The sequence below is a fragment of the Rhynchophorus ferrugineus genome, unplaced genomic scaffold (assembly GCF_030347505.1).
Source record: "Rhynchophorus ferrugineus isolate W39M unplaced genomic scaffold, kcgeb_rfMv2 rfM3, whole genome shotgun sequence".
Taxonomy (NCBI): Eukaryota; Metazoa; Arthropoda; class Insecta; order Coleoptera; family Curculionidae; genus Rhynchophorus; species Rhynchophorus ferrugineus.
The window spans coordinates 21,903,501-21,917,069 of NW_027472582.1; the positions used below are offsets into that span (position 1 = coordinate 21,903,501).

Genomic DNA, 13,569 nt, shown 5'->3' on the forward strand with positions numbered 1-13,569 from the left:
AATGAAATAGCAAACACTCTAAAGATATCAACTGAACGTGTACATCATATCATTCACGAATATTTGGGTATGAGAAAGCTCTGTGCAAAGTGGGACCGCGCGAGCTCACTTTTGACCAAAAACAACGACGAGTAGATGATTCGGAGCAGTGTTTGAAGATGATCAAGCATAATGAACTCGTTTTTGAGTCGATATGTGATAATGGATGAAAAATGGCTCCATTGTTTCACTCCGAAGCCAAATCGACATTCATCCGAGTGGATTGCACACGATGAATCCGCTCCAAAGCGTGGGAAAACGCAACAGTCGACTGGCAAGGTTTGTTGTTGGCATGCGCGTGGAATACTTTTCATTGACTACCTTGAAAAAGGATGGACTATCAACAGCGACTATTATATAGCGTTATTGGACCGTTTGAAGGATGAAATGGCAGAAAAACGGCAGCATTTGAAGAAAGAGAAAGTGCTGCTTCACCAAGACAATGCACCGTATCACAAGTCAGTGAAAATGATAGCAAAAATGGATGAATTGGGCTTCGAATTGCTTTCTCATCCACCGTATTCTCCAGATCTGGCCCCCAGCGACTATTTCGTGTTCTCAGATTTAAAAAGAATGCTAGCTGGGAAGAAATTTTCGTCAAATAAATTGAGGTGTTCAATTCAAGGTGATCGCCAAAACTGAGGCCTATTTTGAAGCAAAGGACAAATCGTACTACAAAAATGGTATCGAAAAGTTGGAGAGCCGCTATAATCAGTGTATCACTCTTGAAGGAAATTATGTTGAATAAAAAAACTAATTTTACCAAAAAAATGTGTTACTATGGTAGGCCGGAGACTTTTCAATTGACCTGTTAATATAACTAGTTCTGCCAAAACTAAAATAACTCATAAAAAATAAGTCAGATATTGTTAATATTTATTTCTTTCCCATCTGAAATCAATAGTAGTAGGGATCAGTTCTGAATAAATATTCTGTCTATAAAATAATATTATTATCATATGCAATAAAACAAAGATGAAATATTATAATCGGGTGAAATATATGTACAGTAAAATCAGGTGTTGAAATCTGAAACGCGTTTCAATGAGTTGAATTTTATTTACGAAAAAGTAACAAACTGTTACATTTTTAAATAATTAGTATTATATATAGCTAAAAAATATTATGAGTTTTGCACATTGAATCATGTGTTACGAGAATATTTGACTATAACAGTTCTGGAATCTATTACAAGAGAGGCTCAAGGAAGGGGCCACAAATACTCTAAACAAATGTTCGATCTTTTAAAAAACATTATGATTTGTGAATATTTTACTATATATTTAAAATAATGCATTGAAATTTAAATCGCCGCGTCACTTGTTTCTTGATGTTTGTCTTTAATGAAAAGGTAATAATTCAGTCTAATATTTTTCAAATATTCAAATAATTGTAGAAATAATGTAAATTTTCAAGAAATAAAAAACAATTTTAAACATTTGAGAAAAAGATTTCTATTTTATTTTAGTTTCATATTTGTTTAAATTGTTATTATGTTTTGAAGCCTGAACTGCCGAGTTTCACAAATCATCATCAAGAGCACACTCTATTCGTTTATTGAAAATTTTGTTAACGCATAGTCTTCGAATAAACCGAAACAGTTCGATAGAAATCGAGATTAGAAATGTTTATTGTGTTTGTTTAATGTCTATACCTGTCTCCACAACCAACGACCAATCTTCCTCATTGACGTGAATAAGGTAAGAATGTCCTGCTTTTGTAAATATTGCGGAGTCATATGGACTGCAATTTTTGAAACAAACAACAAAGGTTTATTTAAAATTAAAATTTTTACCTAGAAGCGTCAGTGTGAAAATGTTTTATCTCTATAGCATTCTCAAGAATAATCTTTAAAAGAGTTTTGTGATTTAATAGATCGAGAGTGTGAGAAACTGTAAAGCTAAAGTAAAAGAAGATGGTTTTCTTTAGTGCCGGTGCTTGAGACATTTTTGGAATTGTTTCAAAATCCTTGCTTCGAACCGTGATTATATTTTTTGCAAGCACTTTTCACCAAGTTATGTTAAAAATCGACCAACAAAATGTATTTGCAATAGAATGTGGAAAATTGTCTCCAAGATAATTTTTTACAAGGTAACTTTACTTGCTTATACAGTCCGTAAATCTAGTGATACAGTTGATATTGAACGGCAAAATGTAAGAACTGTTGAATTTTATAAAATAAGTAAGGAACATGACTAGGCTACACGAGTGGGTATCAGTTCATCAAGAAGCTACACTATTTGGATGGGCAATTTTTATAAAAGCACATACGTGGAAAGAAGTGCAAAAAGTCATGGGATTTACTGATAGTGGAAATATTTCTTAGCAGCTGTCAAGATGTTGTAAAATTGTTTTATGCGTTTTCTCTTATTTGTATTAACACTTCCATGCTAGTAGTACCAACTGTACTAACTTTCATATATTTAAAGTTCTGTTTAAGCCTGACATTCGAACATATGTTTCAGATAGGAGTTTGTTCATTTAAAAACAAAATGTGCAAATAAGGCAGTTGGGTGTTGCAGTTTTGAAAGTAACTTTCATAAAGAAGATTAAAATCAACACGTAACATGTAATCAATTTCATTGCCACTCCAATAACAGACTCAATATTTTGAAATTGATTTCTGTTAAATAAATATAAAGCAACATATTATTATACAGTTATTTCTTTATTGAGCATTATAACTTTTTCTATTTTAATCACATAATTTTGTTGAAGGTATAAAAGCCATCGATAGCTTCGATAATACTGAGCCAGCCCTTTACTTGCTTATACAGTCCCTAAATCTAGTGATAAAGTTGATATTGAACGGCAAAATGTAAGAACTGTTGAATTTTATAAAATAAGTAAGGAACATGACTAGGCTACACGACTGGGTATCAGTTCATCAAGAAGCTACACTATTTGGATGGGGAATTTTTATAAAAGCACATACGTGGAAATAAGTGCAAAAAGTGATGGGATTTACTGATAGTGGAAATATTTGATAGCAGCTGTCAAGATGTTGATGTAAAATTGTTTTATACGTTTTCTCTTATTTGTATTAACACTTCCATGCTAGTACTACCAACTGTACTAACTTTCATATATTTAAAGTTCTGTTTATGCCTGACATTCGAACATATGGTTCAGATATGAGTTTGTTCATTTAAAAACAAAATGTGCAAATAAGGCAGTTGGGTGTCGCAGTTTTGAAAGTAACTTTCATAAAGAAGATTAAAATCAACACGTAACATGTAATCAATTTCATTGCCACTCCAATAACAGACTCAATATTTTGAAATTGATTTCTGTTAAATAAATATAAAGCAACCTATTATTATACAGTTATTTCTTTATTGAGCATTATAACTTTTTCTATTTTAATCACATAATTTTGTTGAAGCTGTAAAAGCCATCGATAGCTTCGATAATACTGAGCCAGCCCTTTACTTGCTTATACAGTCCCTAAATCTAGTGATAATGTTGATATTGAATGGCAAAATATAAAAACTGTTGAATTTTATAAAATAAGTAAGGAACACGACTAGGCTACACGAGTGGGTATCAGTTCATCAAGAAACTACACTATTTGGATGGGCAATTTTTATAAAAGCACATACGTGGAAAGAAGTGCAATAAGTCATGGGATTTACTGATAGTGGAAATATTTCTTAGCAGCTGTCAAGATGTTGTAAAATTGTTCGATAATACTGAGCCAGTCCTCGTTTTAAATTAATCTGTATCTAGAATATTTTTTAGAAATTATTTGTTTTTATAAAACGTTAATTAAATCGAAACACTCAAAATGTTAGTGATTGAAGTTATTTTTATCTCGATTCAAAACAAACCAATTAGTATATACAGGCAAATACATACCTACAAAATGACGAAGTAAATAACAGCTTAATAATAAAAAATACGCACACACACACAAACACACCTTTATATTTACCTTTCATCTAAATCTCTTTGTAATCTTAAAAAGAACAAAGTCAATTATTATATGTATCTTAAAAAAAGTACAGGTAAAAATATAATGAGTATTATTTTAGGAGTGATCATTAAGAGGCAAAGTCTTCATTAGTTTTAAAAATACCATTTTGGTGGACTGTATTTACGCTAAAAATATACGGTGTAATATTAACTGCAAAGGCTAAAATTAACTTCTGTTGCAGTACGAAAAATTGTACGTATATGACGATGCAGAATGCGGTATATTTCTTTCTCGAGAGCTTACTTTGTATATTTCTTTATATAATAGTCTCTTCTATTATATATATATATATATATATATATATGTAGCGAATTGAGGCATGTCGAATTTTACATCGTAGAATAACGGTCTACAAAATACCCAGAAATATAATCCCAGATGTTGAACACGGGCGGGGTGCCAATTGGAACCCGACACCGAATAGCTGGCGGCAACCCCGAGACGTTTATCTGGGATATTATTGAAGGGTATTTCGGTCATTCAGTGTTCAACCCTCGTTCGGTTAAGACGTGCCACCATCGACTGCCCAAGCCTCGTCAACAGGTAACTCCGCTGCCATCCGTTTTATTATTTGTATTTTCACATTTTTTTATATTGCCAATAAATAACGGTCACATCATGTAAACACCACTGTTTCATTTCGATTTACCTCCATTCACCGAGCCACATCATTTTACCCTAAAGTGGTGACTCCGACGTGATCTTTCGGAAAATTGGGTTTGGACTCGTGAATGGAGGGTACGTGGAACATGGTGTTTGGTATGTATTTTACGTGGCCGTTATATTTTTTTTTGTTTCAAAATTTTAAATATTTTTAATTCGATTCCTTTTCAATTTTACCTTCTAGATTCATTTTCATTTTATTCCGATTAATTTCATTATTTCCAATTCATTTTTTTTTTGTCAAAATTTTATTTCACAATCTTTTGGAATATTTTTACGTCACTGCTTAATCATCAGCGTCTCGGCTAAACATTTCTTTCGGCGCTATGTTTAAATCATAATGTCTTCCTTCGCTCGCCGTCTCCGTCATAATGGCAGATATTTTGATTTAAAAGGCTTTGGGCAGCTTCGGTCGGATACCGTCGTTATTTGTTTTTTATGAATTAACCTAACGTATGTGACTACGGATTAGTCACAGAGCAGCTCCAGAAGCTAGGTACCGATTGCAGTCACCGTAGACTCGTTATGTCTTCGCCGAAGTACCAGAATTGCTAACGTCTCGTCGTCGAAGAAAATAAGCTACCACGTCGTCGAACAGTCGATCCTCCCACAGCGTCGATTACGGGAGCCCTGTCTGAAAAATAGCTTGTTTTCAACGTCGTCGATGGACCACATTCAAGTGCCAAAGCGACGATGATGCAACGGTATCTGTAGGATCGGAAGATATCAACAGCCGTACCAGATCGCAACCGTACCAACCACAACCGTTTCGAACTATCATATTTTTTCAAAGCCCATTTTACACAGCACATTTTTTTGGTATATGTTTTTTTTTGTATTTGATATTTTTTACAAACATTTTTGTATTTTTGTTGAAGTAATTTTATGTAAAATTCTGGCAGGGGAGTATTGTAGCGAATTGAGGCATGTCGAATTTTACATCGTAGAATAACGGTCTACAAAATACCCAGAAATATAATCCCAGATGTTGAACACGGGCGGGGTGCCAATTGGAACCCGACACCGAATAGCTGGCGGCAACCCCGAGACGTTTATCTGGGATATTATTGAAGGGTATTTCGGTCATTCAGTGTTCAACCCTCGTTCGGTTAAGACGTGCCACCATCGACTGCCCAAGCCTCGTCAACAGGTAACTCCGCTGCCATCCTTTTTATCTTTGTATTTTTCTCATTTTTTATATTGTCAATAAATAACGGTCACATTATGTAAACACCACTGTTTCATTTCGATTTACCTCCATTCACCGAGCCACATCATTCATATACCCTAATATATATATATATATATATATATATATATATATATATATATATATATATATATATATATATATATATATTATTTTAAAAAATTGACAATAAATATAATAAATAAAAAATAAATAATTAATATATTACGGCTCGTGCAAATCTTCGGAAAAGTTTTATTAAATAAATTAATTACACATTTTTCTCACGACGTACTTGTTGAAATCAACGTCGGATAAATGCATGCGATTCAAAATAGTGATTTCAACTCAATCAACGAATTTGATTAGAGATTTGAAGGATTTGGTTGTATGGTTGAAGATTTCAGTCACAGAGAAAATAAAGATGTAACTTTATAGGCAATTTTGGAGAAATGTTTCGCGGCGTCCAATATCTAGATGTCACTACTTTGAACATATTACTTGTTTGAATCGCTGTGCTGAGAACCGCAAAACAATTAGACTGGTTTATTTCCTTTCTATGGTGCGTTGCGACTTGTATTTAAAAAAAATGTCAAAAATATGTCATGTAGAAATTCCAAATTATTTGGATTAAGCTTCTGTGGTGTGTGACTCAGCATTGTTTATACCTGGTATGTATACAATTATATACATACCAGGTAATATATTATATATTACGTATAAATTAATATATATTATATAAACATATACTATTTTTTTTAGAAAGTTGATTTATTTTTCACCTTGTTAATAACATATGGGCGATAGTTGTAGAAATATTGGCCAGAGTATAATCCCAAATTGTGTTCAAATGGAACAATGTCAAAAATATGAAGATAAATGTGGCAATTCTACAAGATTTATATCGCAGTCGTTCAATAATTAATACAGTCAAGTTGCATTGCATTTTAAAAATATGCTTATTAAAGTAGCATCAATTTTTTAAAGAGTTGATTTATATAAGGACATATATTTTGTCTAAATATCCAAATCATTATGTTGTGGCATAAGGTTAGTTAACCAAAACGTTACAATTGTTATGTTAAGAATATGAATGGCAAGAAGAGAGGTAAAATATATTTAAGAACCAATCAAATGCCTTTACAACGATAGCTTTTCTTTACAGGTGTCTATAATACATATTTAAACCATCCAATCAAATTACTAGAATGTCAATCCCAGTACCATCTAGATACTGGACGTTATACAGAATGACTTAATCTTCTAAAAGTAATAAAAGTTGGAAAGTAATTAAGAAAGAAAGAAAAAAGGTATCTATAGACGTGTAATACATTTTACATGTGGCCGGTAATGATGTATATGGTATATGGTAATGTTATATAAAGTATGAAAAATATTTTAATTGTTATAAAAAGTATCAAGAATATAGAAATATAGGTCAGTTGTTACATCCTTGTAATAATATAACATCATTTTATAGTATTACTAATTTGATTATGAAATCATGCATTGAAATAGAAACACATGGAAGATTTTTTCTACAATACTTGGTTTTACATAGTTTTGAATGAATGAAATTTATAATGCATCAACAACAACGGATGATCCTTTAAATAAATTTCACTATAACATATGTTTTTATTCCTTTAAAATCTTTCGAAGATAAATCGATATTTTTTAAATAAAAGGAGAAGGGTATATACATGCCCAGATAATCGTTACGACATGTAATATCTTTTAATAGATAATCAGATAATCTTTTCCGAAGACTGGAAAAATCGAATCCATTTTTTTCAAAAAACCGTTTGCGCCTTATTTAAAAACTTATCTCTTTACTATCTCTTGATCAGTAATATTCAGGGATGATCAGAAGAAAAAATAAGGGAAGTGTTTTTGAAAATGGCCAAATAGAACATGATTTAACTACTTAATTAAGATTATTAAGAAATATGTAAGCTCCTATTGAACACAGCGACCTCCACCTGACCTCTTGGAACATAGTAACCATATTTTACCTGTTTTCAAAGTTTCTTTTATTTCGAGTATATTTTCTCAGACTAAACAACGCATTATTAATAAACAATCGAAAAATAGCTAACGATTTATAACGATATAAAAAAAGATTTTTTGGGAGCACCTTTCAATATTATAAATAACTTTTAGATGCTTTTAAATTTGAAAAAGACATATTTTAACTAGCAACTATATATTATCCTAGATATTTAAATATATGCTGGGTCACGATTATATTTTAAATAGATTTGGAACTAGTTTACACATTAAAACCTTTATTTTTTTTGGAATGGTTAATATAAATATTTATGGTTACTTGTTTTTTTATTTATATAATATATTTTATTATGACTATAAAACATGGTGCTTAAATAATCAAGTTTTATTGATACTGAATATGATATTTAATAATAAAGAGTTATTATATATAGTTAATATATCACTACACTAGTCTACAAAATGTTGGTTCATGGATAAGGCATGTAAATATTTCACTTACCTTTCTCTGGTTATTGTCATCGGATCAGCGGTCACCTTTGTGCTGTCAGTGTCTTCGGTAACTGGTTGATCTCCTTGCATTTGGTCATAAATGTCTGTATCGTAGGCATTACTGAATGACTTTTTTCCATTATTTGTTTGATAATCCTCTACGCTATCATCATCAAGTGATCGACGTTTGGCTTTGTTACTATGGTAACTTTCAGTCACGTCGTTTCTTTGAAATGTTTGTTTCAACAGGTCATCGATATCGTGGTTGTGCTTTGAAACAATCTCGTCATAGTAAATGTTTAGGAAATTGTTCAAGGCGTCTTCAAACTCTTGTTTGGATTCGAACTCCGAGACTGAAGGTTTATTACTTGGAGCGGTCCATACGAACGCATTCGTCAGTAATATTGTTAAAAGTATGGCGATACGCAACATTGGTGCCAGCTGTATGCTGATTGTTTGCTGGTACATCGCGGTGTTTCTATACTGATGAATAGAGAACCAATCTGTAAACAAAAAAAAAGTATTACATTATTTTAACAATACAGTTTGATCGATTCAGTATTTCTAAATTACAGGGGTATTTGTAATAATATTATAAATTAGAGCCTACTTTTTACCAATAATAATATATATCTGGACTGAACCTATTGCTTTGTGGGCTCCAACTGTAATCATTTTCCTTGTTAGATTTTGCACTTTTACCTTTTGATAATCACAGTTATAAACAAACACAACTATAAATTTGCGACTATGCAGGATTCGAACCCGAGACTACCGCAATAGTAGGATTTGACCACTGAGAACGGGTAACCGTTTAAATTGCATCCTTAACCAGGCTGGGTAAGACCGGATATTTTCTGGGATGGGCTGTAAGTTGGTTATTCCTGCTTAATATTGAGGATTGGGTACTCAGTATTGCGTACAATTTGGCTTTTTTAAATATCTTTCTTAGCATGTCCAACCTCTTTCTAATTAGTGATTGGTGCTATTATTGATGTTATGAATATTAATTCCAATTAATACGATAGTGCTAATCTTCAAAACTATTGGCTAAGCTGGAGATTTTAGCTGAGAAAGGGTTATAAAGGCAGAATTGAAATTACCGAAGGTTTGTATGTAAAGTCGATACATATATTAATGACATAATTGTATTCATATATGTATTAGAAAATCTAGTTGTTCTATGTGATTGAATTTGATATTGGTAAATTGAGATAATTTGAACTTGACAAAGGAAAGGGAAATAAGTAATGAGAAATCTTGTTTCGATTGTTGCGAATTCGAACTCCGTTGGGCCACGATTGTAAATTTATGTTTGCGATTATTTGTGGTTAAGATTTTCCATAGGCAAGAGTGTAAAATCTAGTGTAAACAAGAAATAATATAACATAAGTGCCTTTATTAAACCCATACCTCTGTATTTATAAAAAATAATAAACATGGATATTAGTGAGATGAGACAGATGTATATATATATATATATATATATATATATATATATATATATATATATATATATATATTTATATTTATATATATATATATATATATATATATATATTTATATTTATATATATATATATATATATATATATATATATATATATATATATATTTATATTTATATATATATATATATATATATATATATATTTATATTTATATATATATATATATATATATATATATATATATATATATATATATATTATATATATATTATTTTAATTATTTGATTTTTGGCAAACACTATGGGCTGATGGAATACCGAGTGTTTCAAAAACAATCTTCTAGCCTTTTCTATAGTACTACTTTAATTGAAAAAGCATAACAACATCAAAGATGTGCCAATAAGCAATGGGACATGACGTTTAAAATTAGATTCATTCTTATTAGAAGTAGAAAAAGCTCTCCGGTGCAATCGCAGTGCAATCATTTTCATCAGGTGATAATTATTATGCTGCACTGATACTCTAAAATCCTGCATACGTTTTTTATCAAACTTAGTTTATTTCTCTAAATAAATTAGTAAAAAACCATCAGCACTGATATGTTTTTATATTGATTTTGTGGCAATTCCATCAGAATCGATTAAAAGATAAAGGTGATATTCATTGTCATGAAATTCTTTATTCATAATGTAGACAAACTGAAACTGACTTCCACTGGTTATGATTTGTCGTCTATCCATACTCTATGTTAGCTTAGTTGTGAAAAAGTATGAAAATATTGATATATCCATACTTTTTGAAAAAATATCGATATGTTTTGTCCGATATATTGATATCGATATTTTTTGTGCCGATATTTAGCGATATTTTTGTCAAAGAAATATAGATAGTTGTCAGGTAAAGTATCTATCTGAGAAAATTAGTTATTTGAAGGAAAGTATTGAATTTAAGTTTTGCCCTTTAAAGTGTATTCTTGCTTGGTTTAGTATAGACATTTGGTGTGTTCATCGATATATCGATATTTGTTCAAAAAATTTAAAATATCGATAAATCGAAATATCTATATTTTTCTTCGTGGCCGGCATCTTTAGCCTAGCTTACCTATTATTCAAAATTGGAATTAAATCACGATTAAGCTATTACCGAGTGTTCTTTATATATTTTAGAAAATTCTGATAATGTCTTACAAGTAGGTTTTTGAACTTTCGAAAGAATTATCGCAGATTCGTTTAAATGAAGCAGAGAGCGAAAACAAGTTGGTTTTTTTTTGCGACAAACAAAACTAACAGTTAATAGATAAGAGCTATTGCCGAGTTATAAAAATAGCCAAAATTGTACTAGAAAGTTTTGGGAAGTGTATTTTTGGCTCTTCTATTGTTGCTTATCGTTATTATATTTCGTCCGTAGTAAAATGTCTGACTAACGAAAAAATTAATATAATAGTTTCTATATATAAATAATAGTAATAATTTTGTCAATAATAGGTAATAATCAATCTGTTTATCATCTAATATAAAGTTAGGTTTTGCGGAGAAATTGTCAAATAAAAAATATAATTGTTATAAAAAAAATAAATAGCAAAAAATATAACTATTAACTATTGATATTTGCCCGATTTTTGTATATAATTAATTAAAACTACATTTTCATTATTTTCTACAATTTTATGTTGCAGCTAAAAATAAACTAAACTAAAAAAATTCCACAATAATTTAAAGTATATCGAAATTTTATTTACGCTTAAAAATATATCGTTATATAAAAGTTTATATTTAAATCGATATTGTGACGACAATGAAAACTATAATTTTCATTCTTTATTATTCTATAGATTTTATACAATTTATATATACACTCCATCCTGAGTAAATAGAGATAATTCGATTAGTTTAATTAAAATTATATAATTAAAAAAATATGTTTGTTATATATTATAATTAATTTTTTATCAAATAGAGTTTATCTGGACTGGGCCATCATTTTAATATCACCAACTGGTGAGTGACGAACTTAGAGACCATCCGGCCTTACCCAGCCTGGAGATGGAGATGTCCCTGTCACATTTTACCATTTTCCTACAGACGATCATAAACAAATCATATCAATGCCTTGGCAGATTCGAACCTGCGATTACTGTAGTGGCAGGAGGGGCTCATGACGAATTTTTTTTTTAATTTTTACAGCTATTCTTTTACTTTTATCTGACAATGATTTTTATAATTAATAAAAGAGTATTAAACAATTAATTTAATAATATAATAATAATTATTATTATACATATTTATTCTGGTATTTATTGGTTTACCACCTAATATTTATAATGCCATATTATAATTAATTTTAAAAACCTTTTTGATAATAAAATTATATTGTTATATATATATATATATATATATATATATATATATATATATATATATATATACAATAATTATAAATAAATTATAATGAATTAAAAATATTATTAATTTCTATTTGAAATTAATATTTCAAATTGTAATGAACAATTATTTATTTTCTAAAATTATTTGTCATATATATTTAATAAATAAATAATATAAAAAAAAATATTGGCATCATCGTTATGTTTTAAAATATTCATTAAAATAATTAAGCTTAAAAATTATTGCTAAATCTTAATATTTGATAGTTCATAAAATAATTAATGTTTAATTTGCATCATGATTTTAGGGGTTTTAATTTTCCTGAAAATATCAGACTTACTTTGCGAAACTAAAGATTAAAATTTGTCGGTCACACTAGATTTTCTTTCGACACAAAATCAACACAAATGAATCACATACACTCGCTCGTTCTCAATCTTTCCTCTCTTAAATTTTCAGTTGACAACGAACATTTCAGCTGATGCGAATCGGCGACAATTTTTTTTCGACGTTTCCCAACACGGCGTCTGTCGGCCAACAAAATCTTCAACGATATATTGCGAATGAATATTCCTCCTCAAGAGAGAGCGGGATTTTGGAGGAGTTGAGGACTGATTCAGGCCGATTCAGTACGATCGACGGTTACTTTAAAACTAAACATTTTGATGCTTAATATTAGACGCATAGAAACGTGTGTCGGAGAGAGAAGGCGTACCGCTGGCGACGTTTCTTCCTAGACAGTTGGGCGACACTATGATTGGCGGAAAAATGTTCTGTGACGCGAGGTGTAAAAATTGTGGCGAGAAATATACAGGGTGTTGGGCAACGACTGAGCTTTAGATTTAATTTAAACTGGGTTTAAGGATAAATTTGCTTTGTAAATATCAATATGCAAAGGGATGGAAACTAAACTGGGAAATTAAATTCATTTTCTTCTTTAGGTATTCCTGATTAAAGTGTGCTCACTAGCATGGAATATAAAATAATTGAAAATTTTTTCAAATCATGTGATTATAATATATTTAATATCAATTTGTATATGCAATCATTTAATTTGATATATAAACTTGTAAATTGACAATTTTATTAAAAAAAAATTTGAAATTTATTTGAAATTAAAAATGTTATTATCTCTCTTATTACTTTACATTATTACATGTTTACTAGTTAAAATATATTTTTTGGTACAATGTAAAAGTTATAAAATTAAACAACTAAGGATAATTAATTATTGGGACTGTTATTGAATTTTAAATACAATCAATGTGAATTAGAGTAACATATATACAATTACAATATCAGTATTATAAATTATTATTATTATTAATAGAGTAGTAATATAATTTATGTTTTCCAATATAATAA

The 13,569-nt window shown here is 29.8% G+C and overlaps 1 protein-coding gene across 9 annotated transcripts in view; it reads right to left on the bottom strand.

Annotated features, from left to right (window-relative positions):
* The window catches only part of LOC143192771 (uncharacterized), a 96,620-nt gene extending 83,760 nt beyond the window's left edge, over positions 1 to 12,860 (bottom strand). For 7 of the 9 annotated variants that reach the window (XM_076398426.1, XM_076398425.1, XM_076398424.1 and 4 more), the window contains exons 1-3: positions 12,545 to 12,860; positions 8,380 to 8,872; positions 3,974 to 3,997 (exon numbers count right to left, since the gene is read on the bottom strand). In XM_076398426.1, the coding sequence (XP_076254541.1) occupies positions 3,974 to 3,997; positions 8,380 to 8,837 (482 nt within the window). In that variant the 5' untranslated portion in view covers positions 8,838 to 8,872; positions 12,545 to 12,860. The remainder of the gene's footprint in view (positions 1 to 3,973; positions 3,998 to 8,379; positions 8,873 to 12,544) is intronic. The other 2 variants (XM_076398427.1, XM_076398422.1) reach the window with 1 other exon arrangement.
* Positions 12,861 to 13,569: the final 709 nt, after the last annotated feature.